A 14,708-nucleotide genomic window follows, 5' to 3' on the forward strand; every position below is an offset into this window, starting at 1 on the left:
CGCTGCGGCCGGATGCAGACGTTTGTGATTTGTCGTCGGTTGAGGGCTTAAGGTCTTGATGGGAGGGAACTCTTGGCTCCTGTTGCAGAGAACAAGCAAGAACCCGGTCACTCGGAGCAGAAAGGGCCACGCGGCTCAGCAGCTGTAGCCCACCAGCCACCAGGCAAGCGCTCCAAGAAAGATGAATTAGCATTATGATCTGAAAAGCACCTTCAAACAATGATCATCCAACTAAAACCGTCAAGATATGTTATTTCCGTCAAATTTGTTTCTCTTTTCCTATGTTGGGACAGTTTCCTGGCTTTGACAAGTAGAGAAAAAAATTCCGGCCAAAGACAGAACTCTCAGTGATCCAGACATTTCTCACTTTCTAATGAAATGGAACTTTGGAAACGCTCGGATCCATTTTGCAGTGCAGAGCTGTCAGTTAGCCGTTAGCGGGAGGTCATCGCAGTTAAACTGAAGTCGGCAATGAAGGGGTGTTTAGTTGATGAAAAAGTTTAGGTTTGGGTACGGTAATACGTTTCGTTGTTACTTGATAATTAATGTCCAATCATAAATTAATTAATATCATTAGATTTATCTCGTATGAATCAGTTAAACTGTGTAATTAGTTATTTTTTTCAACTACATTTAATGCTCCATACATGTGTCCGAAAATTTGATATGATGGGTGGGAACTAAACGCCCCCGAAGTCTCCGCGTGTGGCGCCTACTTCGTCTGAACTTCTACGCATCGTTGAGCCTGACAAGAAGGTGACTAGCCTAGCTGAAGCCGCCCCCGTCACTAATGGACAGTGGCGGAGTTCGCCAGGAATTTTAGCTGGGGCAAAACTCACCTTTGGTCCTCCGACGCTCGTCGGCTCGCCAGCGGCGCTCATCGGCTCGCCGGCGTCGCTCTCCTCCACCATCAGAGGCGCAGCCACCCGCCGGTGCCGCGCAGCTCGGCGGCCGGTCAGCCGGGGCGCCTCTGGCCGAGGCGACTTGACGCGACGATGCTCCAGTCAGAGGAGGTGGCGAGCGGCGGAGGGCTGGAGGCCGGACCGTCGGAGCCGGAGGCGCAGCGCCGGCGCGGATTGGAGCGGGGGTGCGGGGCTGCAGCCTACAGGCACAGGGAGGTCGGGACAATTAGGGATTGCCGGATTGAGAATTTGGGGGAACTACTTCTTGGGCCGGCAGCTATTGGGCTTACTGGGCCTTTATTTCCCTCTCATTTTCACTTGGCTCCTCTGGTAAGTCATCACGGAGCAGAGGAGGATAGCCGCCGCCGCCCGCCGCGACGCTCACCGGCTCGCCGGAAGGGAGGAAGATAGAGGGGGTGCTAGTGGTGCTATTCCGCCGGTAGGTGGGGCAGCTGCCCCATAGGGAGCTCCGCCTCTGCTAATGGATGCAACCATACTGCACCTGTAACTAAACTAACAGAGTTACTGAATCCAAGGTGATCACCGAGCCAAGTTGTAAGCACGATGCTGATTACCACAAGGTTTTTCCCTTTTTTTTAATAAGAGCAACAATCACGAAGTAAACAAGTACAGCACTCCCAAAGATTTGAGTTCCTGTTCTTCGACGTCATACAACTTCACGATCCAATGTGACAAAGTGACCAAGTCTGTTTAACCCAATCAAGCAATGAGATTACAACAGGCGGATCAACGCCGACTGATCGATCCGTTTACCTTCTAAAATTTTTTGTTTGAAGCAATGACTTCTGAATTTATTGTTTTCTTGTGTTTTTTCCTTCTCTATCTCAGCAAGGAAACCAAACAAGCACAACAAGCAGAGCACCGAGCCGAGCTTCGCGGCCTAGAGCCTCCCGCGCTTGGGCGCGGCGTCGTAGTCGTCCTCGTCCTCATCCTCGCCGTCGAATTCGTCAATATCCTCGTCGTCAAAGTCGTCGTCGAACTCCCCGTCGCTGCCCACGGCCTCGAACTCCTCATCCTCATCTTCCTCGCTCTCGCTCGCCGCCCTGGCCGCCTTCCGGCCCGCGATGCCGCGTGCCGCGTAACCGCGCCGGGCGCACAGAGCCGCCGCCCCGGCCGTAGCGGCAGTGGGCTGCAGGAGAAATCTGGAGCTGGTGGCTGCCGCCGCCGGCCGGAGAGGGGCTAGGAGGAGCGCCGAGCTCGGGGAGGCCGCCGCCGCGGTGGCGTTGAGGCTGCGGAGGGCGAGCGCGGCGGCGCGGCGCATGGCCATCTGGGCTGTGGATCGGAGAGGGTGCGGCGCGGGCGGGGTGGCCTTGTGCTGCTGGGTAAGGGGGTGGCGGCTAGGGTTTTGGAGCGGGTTTTAATGGAGCCGGATGAGAGGGACTTGAGGGAAGCTTCCAGACAAGCGAGGAGGGTTCGCTCTCTCGGTCGGTCGGCCGCCGCCTTCGCCCATCTGCGCGACTGCGCCATGCCGCGGCCGGCGAGCTGGTCATTTCTTTTCTTTTGTTGCTTCCGAGCTTGGGTTGGGCTGGTACTGATATTGGGCCGTTTAAACTTCCCAAATCCCTACCTACTTCTGTAACATGTCCGTTTTTTAACGGCTATCGAATTTATTAATTTTTTGTACATTTTCCCTCTAGTTTTATATATTTTTTCTGTTATTTTAATTTAGCGTTACCTGTATTTTGGTATCTTTTTGTATTTTTCATGTGTGAATGTTATCTAAGTTAAGTTTCTTATTACTGTAATAGTTGAGGCTGCTAATGGTTTAGTGGAAACCGGTTGTAGCGGTTTGGATTTTGCATTGATCCTACTTCCATTTGGTGGAAAATGGTTGCTCCAGCGATCAGTCTCGATTGATTTGGTTTCACAAGAAAAACGGTTTATCTTAGTTCGGAACGCTAGCTAATATAGCACTGAACTGCTGATGTGCACCCTCCTGCACTACTTGCAGGTCTCTACCTTCCTATCTACTCTCTCTGTCCACGAAAGAATGCAATTTTAGGATTTGAAAGTTGTCCATAAAAGAATGCAACTCTAGTATAATACATCAATTAGCATGGGATCCACTAATGAATGAACTAGCTAAAAAAATCACCGAAAAAAATAGTGTGTACGGTACATAGCAATTTCAATTATTGTTGCACATGGTAGTGGAAGCCGCCCACAAGCACCTGGCTTCATTTTTCCAGTAGGCCCCCGAACCATCTAGAATCCATTCTTATCCACCGCAGTTCAGATAATATACTAGAGGCACATGCGTCATTTTACTATGCATTGGTTTACGTGAAGAATGTTAAAATTGTATTTTTTTTTCATGGACAGAGGGAGTACATTTGATGGGTGGTGTCACTTAATTTTCACGTGCTGTAAGATGGTCTGGAGTGATTTATATAACTCTAGTCCAGCTCAAAGTCCATACCAATCCGGTGGACGCAACTCCGACTGCTTTTAAATTTGTGGATCGGAGGAGGACGGAGGTGGTCCGGACGTGGTCCGCAAGCGAGCTCCCGGCGATGTTGGTCAAACTAACCAGTGGCCCGACGGCGTCCCACAGCTCAGCGACAGACCTTTGCCAACTGTCGCTGACGATGTAGGTGTACGTTGCGTGCCCACCGGCCGTCGATCCAAACGGCGGCGACAACATCTGGCCAGCCGACAGCCGAACCGAGCTGGCCAAGGCCCAAGAGGCCGTCCAGTCAAGCAAGGCGGCCAGGCTGAGCTGGCCATGCACGCATGGTGGTCTGCTCTTAGGCCCTGTTTAGTTGTCTTCAAAATTTTAAAATTTTATAAAATTCTTCATCACATCAAATATTTCAACACATACATTAAATATTAATTGTAGCTAAATAAAATAACTAATTACACAGTTTGTGTATAATTTACGAGACGAATCTTTTAAGCCTAATTAACCCATGACAGAATAATAATTACCAAATACAAACGAAAATATTACAATACTTTACACCCAAAAATTTACACATATAAACAAGACCTTAGTAGCGAAAACGACGAAGAACGGGCATGACGTCGCCGTACGTGCGGTGGTCGGGCCCCCAGTCCGCAGATCCCTCCCATCTGTTCTCTCTGTTCTCTGTCTTGTTTTCAAACTTTGGCTCTGTTTAGATCTTTATCTGTAAACCTCGTAATCGCAAAAAAAATATCACATCGAATATTTTGATATATGCATGGAGTACTAAATGAAGTCTATTTATAAAACTTTTTGTATGGATGGGCTGTAAATCACGAGACGAATCTAATAAGCCTACTTAATCCATGATTTGTAACAGTAATGCTACAGTAATTATCCGCTAATTATGAATTAATTATGAATTAATTAGCATCATTAGATTCGTCTCGCGATTTACAACTCATGCCCTGTTTAGTTCCCACCTCATAAACTCCGGAAACACAAAAAAACGTCACATCGAATGTTTCGACACATGCATGGAGTACTAAATGAAGTCTATTTACAAAACTTTTTGCATGGATGGGATGTAAATCGCGAGACCAATCTAATGAGGCTACTTAATCCATGATTTGCAACAGTGATGCTACAATAACCATCCACTAATTATTAATTAATCATGAATTAATTAGCATCATTAGATTCGTCTCGCGATTTACAACCCATCTGTGCAAAAAGTTTTGTAAATAGACTTCATTGAGTACTTCAAATTAGCAAGATTCCATCGCAATTTTTTTTTGCAAAACATCTAAACACAACCTCATCTGTGCAAAAAGTTTTATAAATAGACTTCATTTAGTACTTCAAATTAACAAGATTCCAATGCAAAAAAAATTATGCGCTTCATCTAAACACGGCCTTTGTTTTGGTACGTTTTCGCTTCCGACTTTGTGCCGGACACATAGCGGGATCGCCTTTTTTCATTTTTACATTAAAAAACAAAATTTCAAAAATATATGTCAAACAGGAAAATTTTTAAAAATGGGTGTCTGTCGCCCTCCTAATGGGCGACAGGGTGCCTGTCACCCATCTAGGCGCCAGGATGCATTAAACAGTGAACTTGTAAAATAAATATAAAATCGGAAAAATACAAACTCAACTGTTCTGGATTTTATGAAATAAGATCTACAAATATTGTTACATAAATTTTTTCATTTGATCAATGTATCTAAATCAAGAAAAATAGTTCTTGTACCTAGAAAAATCTAAAATAATTCATTTGGTCTAGTTGTGCTTATCTAAAATTTACCAAACTTTTTTATAGCTCTCAGGAAATAAAATAATGGTACTGTAAAAGTTATGGATTCTAATAATCAGTATAGCGGAATGGATAAATAACCCATTTAAACTAGACATATTGCAAGATCTAATTTAAAACCTTATTCTAGAAATATTTTCTGGGCCTACCAATTTTGTACAATCCTATTCTCACCATATGCAACACTCTGGCCAAAGATGACATACATCCAAAGGATGGATCTTGATATTTAAATAAAAATGTATTAAATTGGTATTTTAAAAAAGAAAGATATATTGATCAAATGAAAAACTTTATGTAACAAAAGTTGTAGATCTTGTTTCATAGAATCCAGAACAATTGAGTTTGTATTTTTTTGATTTTTCGTCGATTTTATATTGATTTTACAAATTCACTATTTAATGCGCCCTGGGCGCCAGGACCTAAAATTTACATTTAGGTCCTGTCGCCACCTGTCGCCCATTAGTGGGGGGACAGACACCCATTTTTAAAAATTTCCTATTCGGCATATATTTTTGAAATTTTGTTTTTTTTTAAAAAATATAAAAATGAAAAAAGCGCCAGCGGGATCCATTCGTCGCATTGCATGGCTGGTGAAAAGGAATCCAATGCACCAACACCACATGCAGGCGCACTGCAGCAGTGGGCCTAGCTCAAACTGGCACGCGGGGGCCCAGTGCCGCGGAAGAGCACAAACCAGTTAGGGCCCGAAAACAAACACATCAACACCACGTCCTGGCCCCACTACCATGGCAGAGGTACGTACATACAAGTTGCTAGTTCTTTTTCAAAAAATAAAAAATAAAAAAAGTTGCTACTAGCTAGCGAAACAAAGTTCTTCAAGATTTAAGTTTCAAAAGCAAAACTTGTTGTAAGTTGCATGTGAGTTCAGACTTCAAATACTACAACTTGTACTCTAAGGGTTGATGCCTAACAAAAAAGTTTGGAAAACAAAACTTACTTGTATTCTTTTGTGGGCATTTATCTCAAAAATAATTTACATAAACGGCACGCGAATGGTTTGATGTTTGGGATTGGAACAACTGCTGATCGATTGTGATATGTAATAAATGTTGCTGAAATTTCCCTGGTCTATTGATCGATCATGAAACAACAAAGAATTAATTACTGATTGAATTGAACCAAAACTGAGAATAATATACATGTCCTCACACTTCAAATGAATAATAGGTACATACAAAAATTATAGGCTTACATATACATACATGTCTAACCGGTCTGCGCAGAAACGTACAGGTTGCATATATGCAAGAACAACGAACGGGTGATGGTAGAGCATGGTTGCACGCGGGGAAGGATCTCTCTACCTAGCTGCGGGCTGCAAGATGAATCTGAACCCTAGCTAGGCTAGGCCTTGGGCGTCTCCTCCTCGGCCTTCGCCGCCGGCTCGGCTGGGGCCGCTGCCTCGGCCGGCGCCGCCTCCGCAGCGGGCTCTGCGGCAGGTGCATCGGCAGCAGGGGGCGCAGTCTCCGCTGCGGCGGCGGTCTCCTCGGCGGCTGCAGGAGCCGCCTCTTCTTTCTTCTCCTCGACGGCTGCCGGAGCCTCTTCCTTCTTCTCGCCGGCCGGCGCTTCAGCAGCGGCGGCGTCCTTCTTCTCGGCTGCCTCCTCAGCGGCGGCGGCGGCCACGACCGGAGCCTCCTTGGGCGCCTCCTCGGCGGCGACAGGGAGCAGGGAGGAGACCTTCTCGAACGTGGCGAAGATGGGGCCGGACAGCAGGGCCGGGCCGACCTTGGAGATGCCCTCGCTCACTTGCTTGGCGCCAGGAAACTCTGATCATCATCACGCGCATGTAGCACCAGCTCGTCAGTAATCAGTAATTCAGTACAATGCCGGTGCGTGTATCATGCACTGGCCTAACAGTTCATTGATGCGAGATGTTGTCGTGTATAGCTGTATGGCTGGCTGGCCTACTACTCACCGATCTTGGCCAGTTCCTCGAAGAACTTGGTGATGGCGGCCGAGTTCTTCTTGATCCCGGACACCTTGCTCCTCTCCTTGATCAGAACCTGCTATTGTTCAGACACGAGATGTACATACAGATTACAAAAGAAGTAGTTCCAGTCTCTCAGATTCAGTGCTGCATATATGTCACCTTTCTCTGACAACGTACGGCCGGAATTCGTACGCGCAGCAAAGATTAAAAGAATTCAAATTATTTTCAAGAGACAATAATGTAAAGTTTGTACCTTGAGCGGGGCAGGAACAGACTCGTAGATCTCGACGACCTTAGGCTGGAGATCCGCCTTCTTCTCCTCGAACTCGCCATTGATCCCCTCCTGCACATGCACGGACAGCCACAAACAATGTCATCAGATCATCCATCCACCTCGCGTTGGAGGGTGACCGAAATGGTGACGGCGAAGAACCGAAGGCGACAAAATTAAAAACGACGACGGCTGACCTTGGACTCGTCGAAGGACTTGACGAGCTCGGCGGCGGCGGCGGCCTTCTTGCCGCCGGACTTGGCGAAGACGAGCTTGATCTTGGGCAGCACCTTGGACTTCCAGATATCCATGGCGGCTCAGAGCAGAGAGGCAATCAGGCAGAGGAAAAGGACACGACAGGTAGCAGCAGCGGCAGTAGCACAGGCTAGCAGCTGGTGTCTATCAGTGGCTACAGATCATACGTGAGGTGGACACGGCTGCTGTGGCAGTGTTAATGGCGGCTAGGGTACGCCGCCCCCGGTTTATAGGGCTCGCCGCCGCCACAAGAGCTCCGGTGTTGCGAGGGATTTGCGGGAATGCCACTGCCCGCGCGCGCCTAATTATTGGGCGGCGGGGGGCGGAACGACACGGCCAGCAGAGCAGAGGAGAGAGGAGCAGGGGTTAGCGTGATTGCCGTGAGGGGAATTTTGCGGGTGCCTGAAATTACCAAATTGTCCATGGATGGGCTCTGATCAAATGATAGGCTGCATCAGGAGTTATCTGATAGCTCTACCTTTGTTTCTGAGTAAAATGCTCTTATTTTTTTTCCTTGAAAAACTTATTAGTAGCTCTTCTCTCTTTTTTTTTTTTGCAGCAGATGTGTTGTGTGACATTATTCATTTCTCAAACTGGATCGTTGACAAAATAAAAATTGTGTAACTGTTGCGGCCAGCCTACATGCTTCGATTGACCATATAAAACACGGTTTAGTTTCACGAGCTGGGATTGACTTGGTGCCTAACTCAACATTGCGGCTAAACTAGTGTAGACGGCCGAGAGTGGCTCAATACTATATTAATGTAATAAGAAGTTTGTGTTGAGGAACGTCACCAGCACACACTGGTGACGTATAGAAACGCCATGTCACATGCTATAGGTACTCATCAAATGGTGTGAGAGTTGCTTGAGATGATAATTGAGGAGTGTGGCTGCGTGGGACAAGCAAGAAAAACATCGTAGAAAAAAAGGCAAATTGCAACACATTACCGGTGAAAACTGCAGTAACAGTTAGTAAAATAATAACGATAATCCAGTAGCCAAACACATGTCAACAGTAAGGACACTACTATCTTCATCCGGCTGCCTGACTTCCATGACAAATATGGTAAAACCATACTGTCAAGTACTCCGATCGCTGTCCTGAAACCGTTCGCTAGTTTCAAATTTGTAGTATTCACTCATCAAGCGACTGGAAAGTACTTAGGAGATTGACAGCCACGTCACCATGCAGTTTTAAGCCCCGGGGATGCTGCATCTGTGTGTTTCCCACCTCAGCGTAGGACGATCAACATTCGACGGTGGCAGGGGCGTGAATAGGAGGAAGCCCAGGGGCATGGCCGTGGCCCAGTGGCAGGGCACCGCTCCGCTGGCGCCGCGCTGCCAGTCGCCCGCAGCTGGTAGGTCCCGGAGCCGCGGACCCCACGCCACGGTGTCCCCAAGATTTACGCGGGATACGCGCGAGCAGCCGAGCCCGCCTGCAACGGCGCGCTGGTGCGGTGTCGATCCACAGTGCACGGACCGGTGGGCCCCACGTGCTCTGGACCCACGCGGCAGTGGCGGGCGATGGGCCGGGGGAGCGGCGCCGGACGGAGCGCGCGTGGCGGGGTCGTCAGGTAGAGGCGGCAACGGTCGTGCGGACCGGGCCGGTGGGGGGCCCGCGCGGGGGAGAGACCGCCGACCACGTGGCCTCGCTGGCGCCGCCAGCGTGGCGCGCAGCTGCCGTGTCCCCCCCCCCCTCCCCCGCTTCCGTGCACGGCTCGGGATCCTCGGCTCGAGCGATTCAGAACTGTATAACGGGAGAGTGCTCTCTGATCTGAACTGGTATTATTCCCGTGGTCTGATGTTTGCAGATGTTTCCTAAATCGTGATCTTGGCACGAGTTCTTGGCCGGAACCGAGAGGATCACACAAGCACGAGAGGGGATTGATCTGGTGAAGTGTCTTTTTGTGTCTTGTTACCAGTGAATTGATATTTGATTTAGCAATAGCAGAGATAGAAATTATATTATATAAACAAAAGTACGCAAGGACTAGCATGCATCTCTCTGCGAGAGAAACTCAAGCTATCGACCACTGGCTGAGCTTAGTGCATTTGAAAAGAGGTCATAGCCCCCCTAACTTTTGAAAATCTGCACCAAATGAACAGTAAACCAGCTACTATTCATTGATTTTCAAGACAAAGTACCATAGCTGCCCACCCCCCACCCCCGATTACTTGCTCAAGTTCCGCCACTGCTGTCGACGGAGAGGGATTCGCTGCATGCTTAGCCAACTGTAGCTGGTGGTGGTTACTACACCAACGCATGCATAAAGCTAATCATCATGAGGCGTTAGCTTATTCTACTGATATAATGAGTGGATTAGCAGCATCATTAGTCCTAATCCAGCTCCACACTTACTTCTCTCTGTATGTTCTCCTACCCATTGATATAGTACAGACAACAGTTGGCGTCTTCGTGAGCAGCAGCTTGGATTATTGGACTCTGCTTCAGCATGCACGCATGAGAGAGCTGAGCCAGCCAGCTTGGAGCTACCCCAACCTCAACTGTCTTTGGCACATCCGCAAACTTGCCCTTGCTTGGCTAGCTGGACCGAGACCAATGCTTGTTACAAAGTCGTTAGTCTGGATTCAGCAGCCAGCCATGCTGCGAATATTCCGTGCTTGGCTGGGGGGCCGAGATTTGGTACTGAAATGTTTTGTTTGGATTTTTTTTTCAGACCACCTGTGCACTGATTTTGAGCTCCAATGTGGGGTGAGGGGTGGGGGAGGTTGCATGCGCACGATAAGGCCACACACAGAGCCGAGCCCAAGATAAGCCGAAAGCACAAAACAAATTTCAGGACAAAGCTCGGGCGTTCAAGTAGGCCTTAGTCCAAACTGCCGCAAAATAGCTGTGGGATTCTGCCGTCGCCACAGAATTCGGCCCATGGAAGATTGTGCTGTTCAGCTCAGGGCATGGTGGGCCCAAACCATTTGGGAGTATATAGGATTCCCTCATTGCTGCTGCTTGCCCATTGACGGACTCGATGTGAAATTCACAAGGTCTTTGGATAATTTTTCATCCCCATATTCTACTGTAGATTTGTGCAAACAACCACAGTTTTTGGATCCACTCCAAACCCTAACTTCCTCTCTCACATTCTCTCTTGCTCCACGCGTGCTGCGCCGCAACCGTCTGTTGCTCCACGCGTCGCCCGCTTGCTCCTTCGGCGCCGTCCGCCTGCTCCTCCTCCTCTACCGCCGCCGCATGCTTCGCCGCCTGCTCCTCCTCCGCCGCCACCACCACCACATGCTCCTCCACCTCCACCTCCTCCGCCGCCGCCACCCTCCCTGCCGCATCGCCACCACAGGCGCCGAAGAAGGTGAAAAAAAGCTACCCAGGCCAGAGTTTAGTGTTAATGGGCTTCAACGGGCTTTATATATGATTGTTTTATCTACCTTTCGGAAGACACATAGGGACCCCACAGCAATGCCATGCAGTTGTGATGAGTAAGCAAGTCTTAACATCAATGGAAGCAATGATTTAATAAAGGCGGAATAGCCATTTTGACCCCTAAACTATCATGCAAGGCTCAAATTGGCCCCTAAACTATTAAAATGTTCAATTTGACCCTTAAACTTCTGATTTCCAACTCAATCTCATACATCCTCCTTCATTGCTCGACATGTGGACTGTTGAAGACGCAAAATGACTCTCCTGCCCATCCCTAATTCCTTTACCTCATGGCAACAGTCGAAGAAACATAGGCTGCAAGAGTACCAAAAGAGGTTTTGGAAGATTGCGAAGGCACCTAATGAGCAATTATTTAATCATTACAAGAATAAGCTTGCTGCAAAAACTCCATGGGGATGGCTGGATTTGGAGAAAACAGACAGCCTGTTTGTTTCACTGATTTTGGCTGGCTGGTACTGTAGCAGCCGATCTTTGTGAGAGGATAGGTACTGTAGCGCCTAGTTACTGAGCTATTTGCGGTAGAGACAAGATTACGCGTGGGAACCAAAATTGCACTGGTACTGTAGCTGTAGTGGTACTGTAAGCTGCATTACTCGCCAGTCAGCGAAACAAACAAGGCGAGATCCTGTCCATTGGTCTTGAGCTTGGTTTAAACTTGGTTCAAATTGTGAATCAGTTGACAACAATATGAGTGAATCCTTCAATAGTTGTATTATTGAATCAAGGTTCAAGCCTATCATTACTATGTTAGAGGACATCTGGATCCAAGTGACTAGAAGAATCCAAGAAAATAGGAGTAACAGTGAAAGGTGGACAATGGCTCTGTGTCTAAACATTATTAGGGAAGGCAGGAGAGTCATTTTGCGTCTTCAACTGTCCACGTGTCGAGCAATGAAGGAGCATAGATAAGATTGAGTTGGAAATCAGAAGTTTAAGAGCCAAAATGGACGTTTTGATTGTTCATGGGCCAAATGGAGCCTTGCGCGATAGTTTAGGGATCAAAATGGCTATTCCGCCTTTAATAAAGATTAGAAAATACCTAGCTATGTCGAAACCATGGTGAAACAAGCATGGTATTTGGACAAGAGCAAAGAAAATCTTCGAACCACTAATTTGATGGTTAAAAAATTAATAATGAAATAGTAAAATTTACTCTGTGACGTACATCGAATCCGACATGAACCACATGGCCACATCTTTTGCCCGCGGGATTATTGTCCGCGCCCCCCACATTGCGAACACGGGCGCTGCCCCCCGGTTTCAACTAGCAACTCAAGCTGCCGATGGAAAAGCGGCGTCAATGGCGCTCAACGGCCGCCGGTCCCTGTCTCAGATCGTCACCCCTACTGAGATCAAAACTCTTCCGGTTCGAAAAACCGGCCGCCGGCCCAACTGAAAGTGCCCACGCTACGCATCGTCGTCAGGAACTGAACGATCACCAACGACCCGGCAGCGACCGGCAGCCGGGTTGACATTCCTCCTCCGATCCTTATCAGTTACTCGTATCTCCCATGTCCATCCCGGCACGATCGACCAACCAACGGCTCACCTCACCCCCAGCACGTCCTCGCGTCCATCCCTGTCTCGGATTAATGAGCGTCTCGCTGCGTGGCGGCCACGATCGCCACGCCACGCCACGCCGGCCAGATCGCTCCCCTCTCGTCCTCCTTAACTTGAGAGCCATAGCTGGGGTTCTCCGAAGACCTGCGTGCAGGCAGGTTGCCTTCTTCCTTCCTGCAAGGCGCCGCCGCGAGTGAATTTGTGACGCTCGGCAGCTCGATCGCCTGCCTGCCGCCGGTATGCATCATAGTGTACGATGAGGGCATGACTACTAGTACCACCATCAGCGGCGGCATGATGGAGGACGTCAGGATCGGGAGCTTCGACGCCGCCGCCGCGTACCCGTCGACGCTGCCGAGCCCGAGGATGCTGGCCGCCGAGCGGGAGCCGATCCGCTCTCCGCGGCGCGAGCCGCCGTCGAGCTTCCGGAAGAGCCTCAACCCGATCTACGCCGATGCCCACGACGCCACGGCGGCGAGCGGCCCTTCTTCCACCACCACCACGATGACCGCAGCATCGGACTCCTTGTCGTCGTCGGCCGCGGCGGACCACGACGAGGACGCCGCCACGGCGCCGGCCATGGCGGCGACGACGGCGCCCGCGCGGCGGCACACCGGCGGCGGGGACAGCCGGTGGGAGGCCGTCCGCGCCGCGCAGCCGCCGCTGAGCCTGGGCCACTTCCGCCTCCTCCGGCGCCTTGGCTACGGCGACATCGGCAGCGTGTACCTCGTGGAGCTCCGCGCGGGCGCCGGCCGCGGCGCGCTCTTCGCCATGAAGGTCATGGACAAGGGCTCCCTCGCCGGGCGGAACAAGCTGGCCCGCGCGCAGACGGAGCGCGAGATCCTCGGCCTGCTCGACCACCCCTTCCTCCCCACGCTCTACTCCCACTTCGAGACCGACAAATTCTGCTGCCTCCTCATGGAGTACTGCTGCGGCGGCAACCTCCACTCGCTCAGGCAGAAGCAGCCCAACAAGCGATTCACAGAGGACGCGGCCAGGTAATAACAATTAAAAATACTACTCAGTCATCGTCTGAAATTTCGATGAATTTTGGCTCGTTTTTGAATCTTGAAATGCATGATCGAGGGGGGGGGGGGGATAAATGAAATCTTGGTGACAAATTCAAATTGTGATCGAGTAAATAAAGGGAAACTTGGTGCATGCAGGTTCTACGCGTCCGAAGTGCTTCTCGCGCTGGAGTACCTGCACATGCTGGGCGTGGTGTACCGGGACCTGAAACCCGAGAACGTGCTGGTCAGGGAGGAAGGCCACATCATGCTCTCCGACTTCGACCTCTCCCTGCGGTGCTCCGTCAGCCCGGCGCTCGTCCGCTCCCCGTCCGGCCGTGTCGGCGGCGGCGGCGGCGGCCTCGCCCACGTCTGCATGCTCCCGCGCATCCTCCCGGCCAAGAAGAGCAAGAAGAAGAAGAGCAAGGGGGACAGGGACAAGACCGAGCTGGACGAGCCGCCGGTGACCAGCGGCGGCGGCGGCGGCCACGGGAAGAAGAAGCCGCCGCCGCCGCTGGAGTTCACGGCCGAGCCGACGGGCGCGCGGTCGATGTCGTTCGTGGGCACGCACGAGTACCTGGCGCCGGAGATCATCCGCGGCGAGGGCCACGGCAGCGCCGTCGACTGGTGGACCTTCGGCGTCTTTCTGTACGAGCTCCTGCACGGCGCCACGCCGTTCAAGGGCTCCGGCAACCGCGCCACGCTCTTCAACGTCGTCGCACAGCCGCTGCGGTTCCCCGACGCGCCGGCGGTCAGCGCCGCCGCCAGGGACCTCATCCGCGGCCTGCTGGCCAAGGAGCCGCAGAGCCGGCTCGCGTACCGCCGCGGCGCCGCCGAGGTGAAGCAGCACCCCTTCTTCGACGGCGTCAACTGGGCGCTTGTCAGGAGCGCCCAGCCGCCCTACATCCCCGACGCCGCCGTCGACCACTGCTCCCAGCTCGCCGACGACGTCGCGGCCGGGGCGCCGCCGCCGGGCGGCACGCCCAAGAGCGCCGGCCGGAAGACCAGCTCGCGTCACACTGATTCATCGCATGTCGATTTTGAGTACTTTTAGGGTGTCATCAAAAGTGATGATCTCTCGCTCCATTTGTATCTTT

General features: G+C 50.7%; 3 protein-coding genes across 3 annotated transcripts; 1 reads left to right on the forward strand and 2 right to left on the reverse strand.

Moving 5' to 3' along the window:
• Positions 1 to 1,473: 1,473 nt before the first annotated feature.
• LOC120698244 (nucleolin-like) lies at positions 1,474 to 2,406 on the reverse strand. The gene has a single exon (XM_039981775.1). The coding sequence runs from the start codon at positions 2,188 to 2,190 to the stop codon at positions 1,804 to 1,806; it is 387 nt and encodes a 128-aa protein (XP_039837709.1). The 5' UTR covers positions 2,191 to 2,406; the 3' UTR covers positions 1,474 to 1,803.
• A 3,846-nt stretch (positions 2,407 to 6,252) lies between these two features.
• Positions 6,253 to 7,940, reverse strand: LOC120698250 (plasma membrane-associated cation-binding protein 1-like). The gene is made up of 4 exons (XM_039981788.1): positions 7,569 to 7,940; positions 7,354 to 7,443; positions 7,086 to 7,173; positions 6,253 to 6,936 (listed from the first exon to the last, which is right to left on the reverse strand). The coding sequence occupies exons 1-4, from the start codon at positions 7,680 to 7,682 to the stop codon at positions 6,515 to 6,517; spliced, it is 714 nt and encodes a 237-aa protein (XP_039837722.1). The 5' UTR covers positions 7,683 to 7,940; the 3' UTR covers positions 6,253 to 6,514.
• Positions 7,941 to 12,712: 4,772 nt separating this feature from the next.
• LOC120651685 (serine/threonine-protein kinase RHS3-like) lies at positions 12,713 to 14,665 on the forward strand. Its single transcript, XM_039929266.1, has 2 exons — positions 12,713 to 13,602; positions 13,771 to 14,665. Exons 1-2 carry the CDS (start codon positions 12,869 to 12,871, stop codon positions 14,663 to 14,665), a joined length of 1,629 nt encoding a protein of 542 aa, XP_039785200.1. The 5' UTR covers positions 12,713 to 12,868.
• The last annotated feature ends 43 nt before the right edge of the window (positions 14,666 to 14,708 follow it).

The sequence above is a fragment of the Panicum virgatum genome, chromosome 1K, assembly GCF_016808335.1.
Source record: "Panicum virgatum strain AP13 chromosome 1K, P.virgatum_v5, whole genome shotgun sequence".
Lineage (NCBI taxonomy): Eukaryota > Viridiplantae > Streptophyta > Magnoliopsida > Poales > Poaceae > Panicum > Panicum virgatum.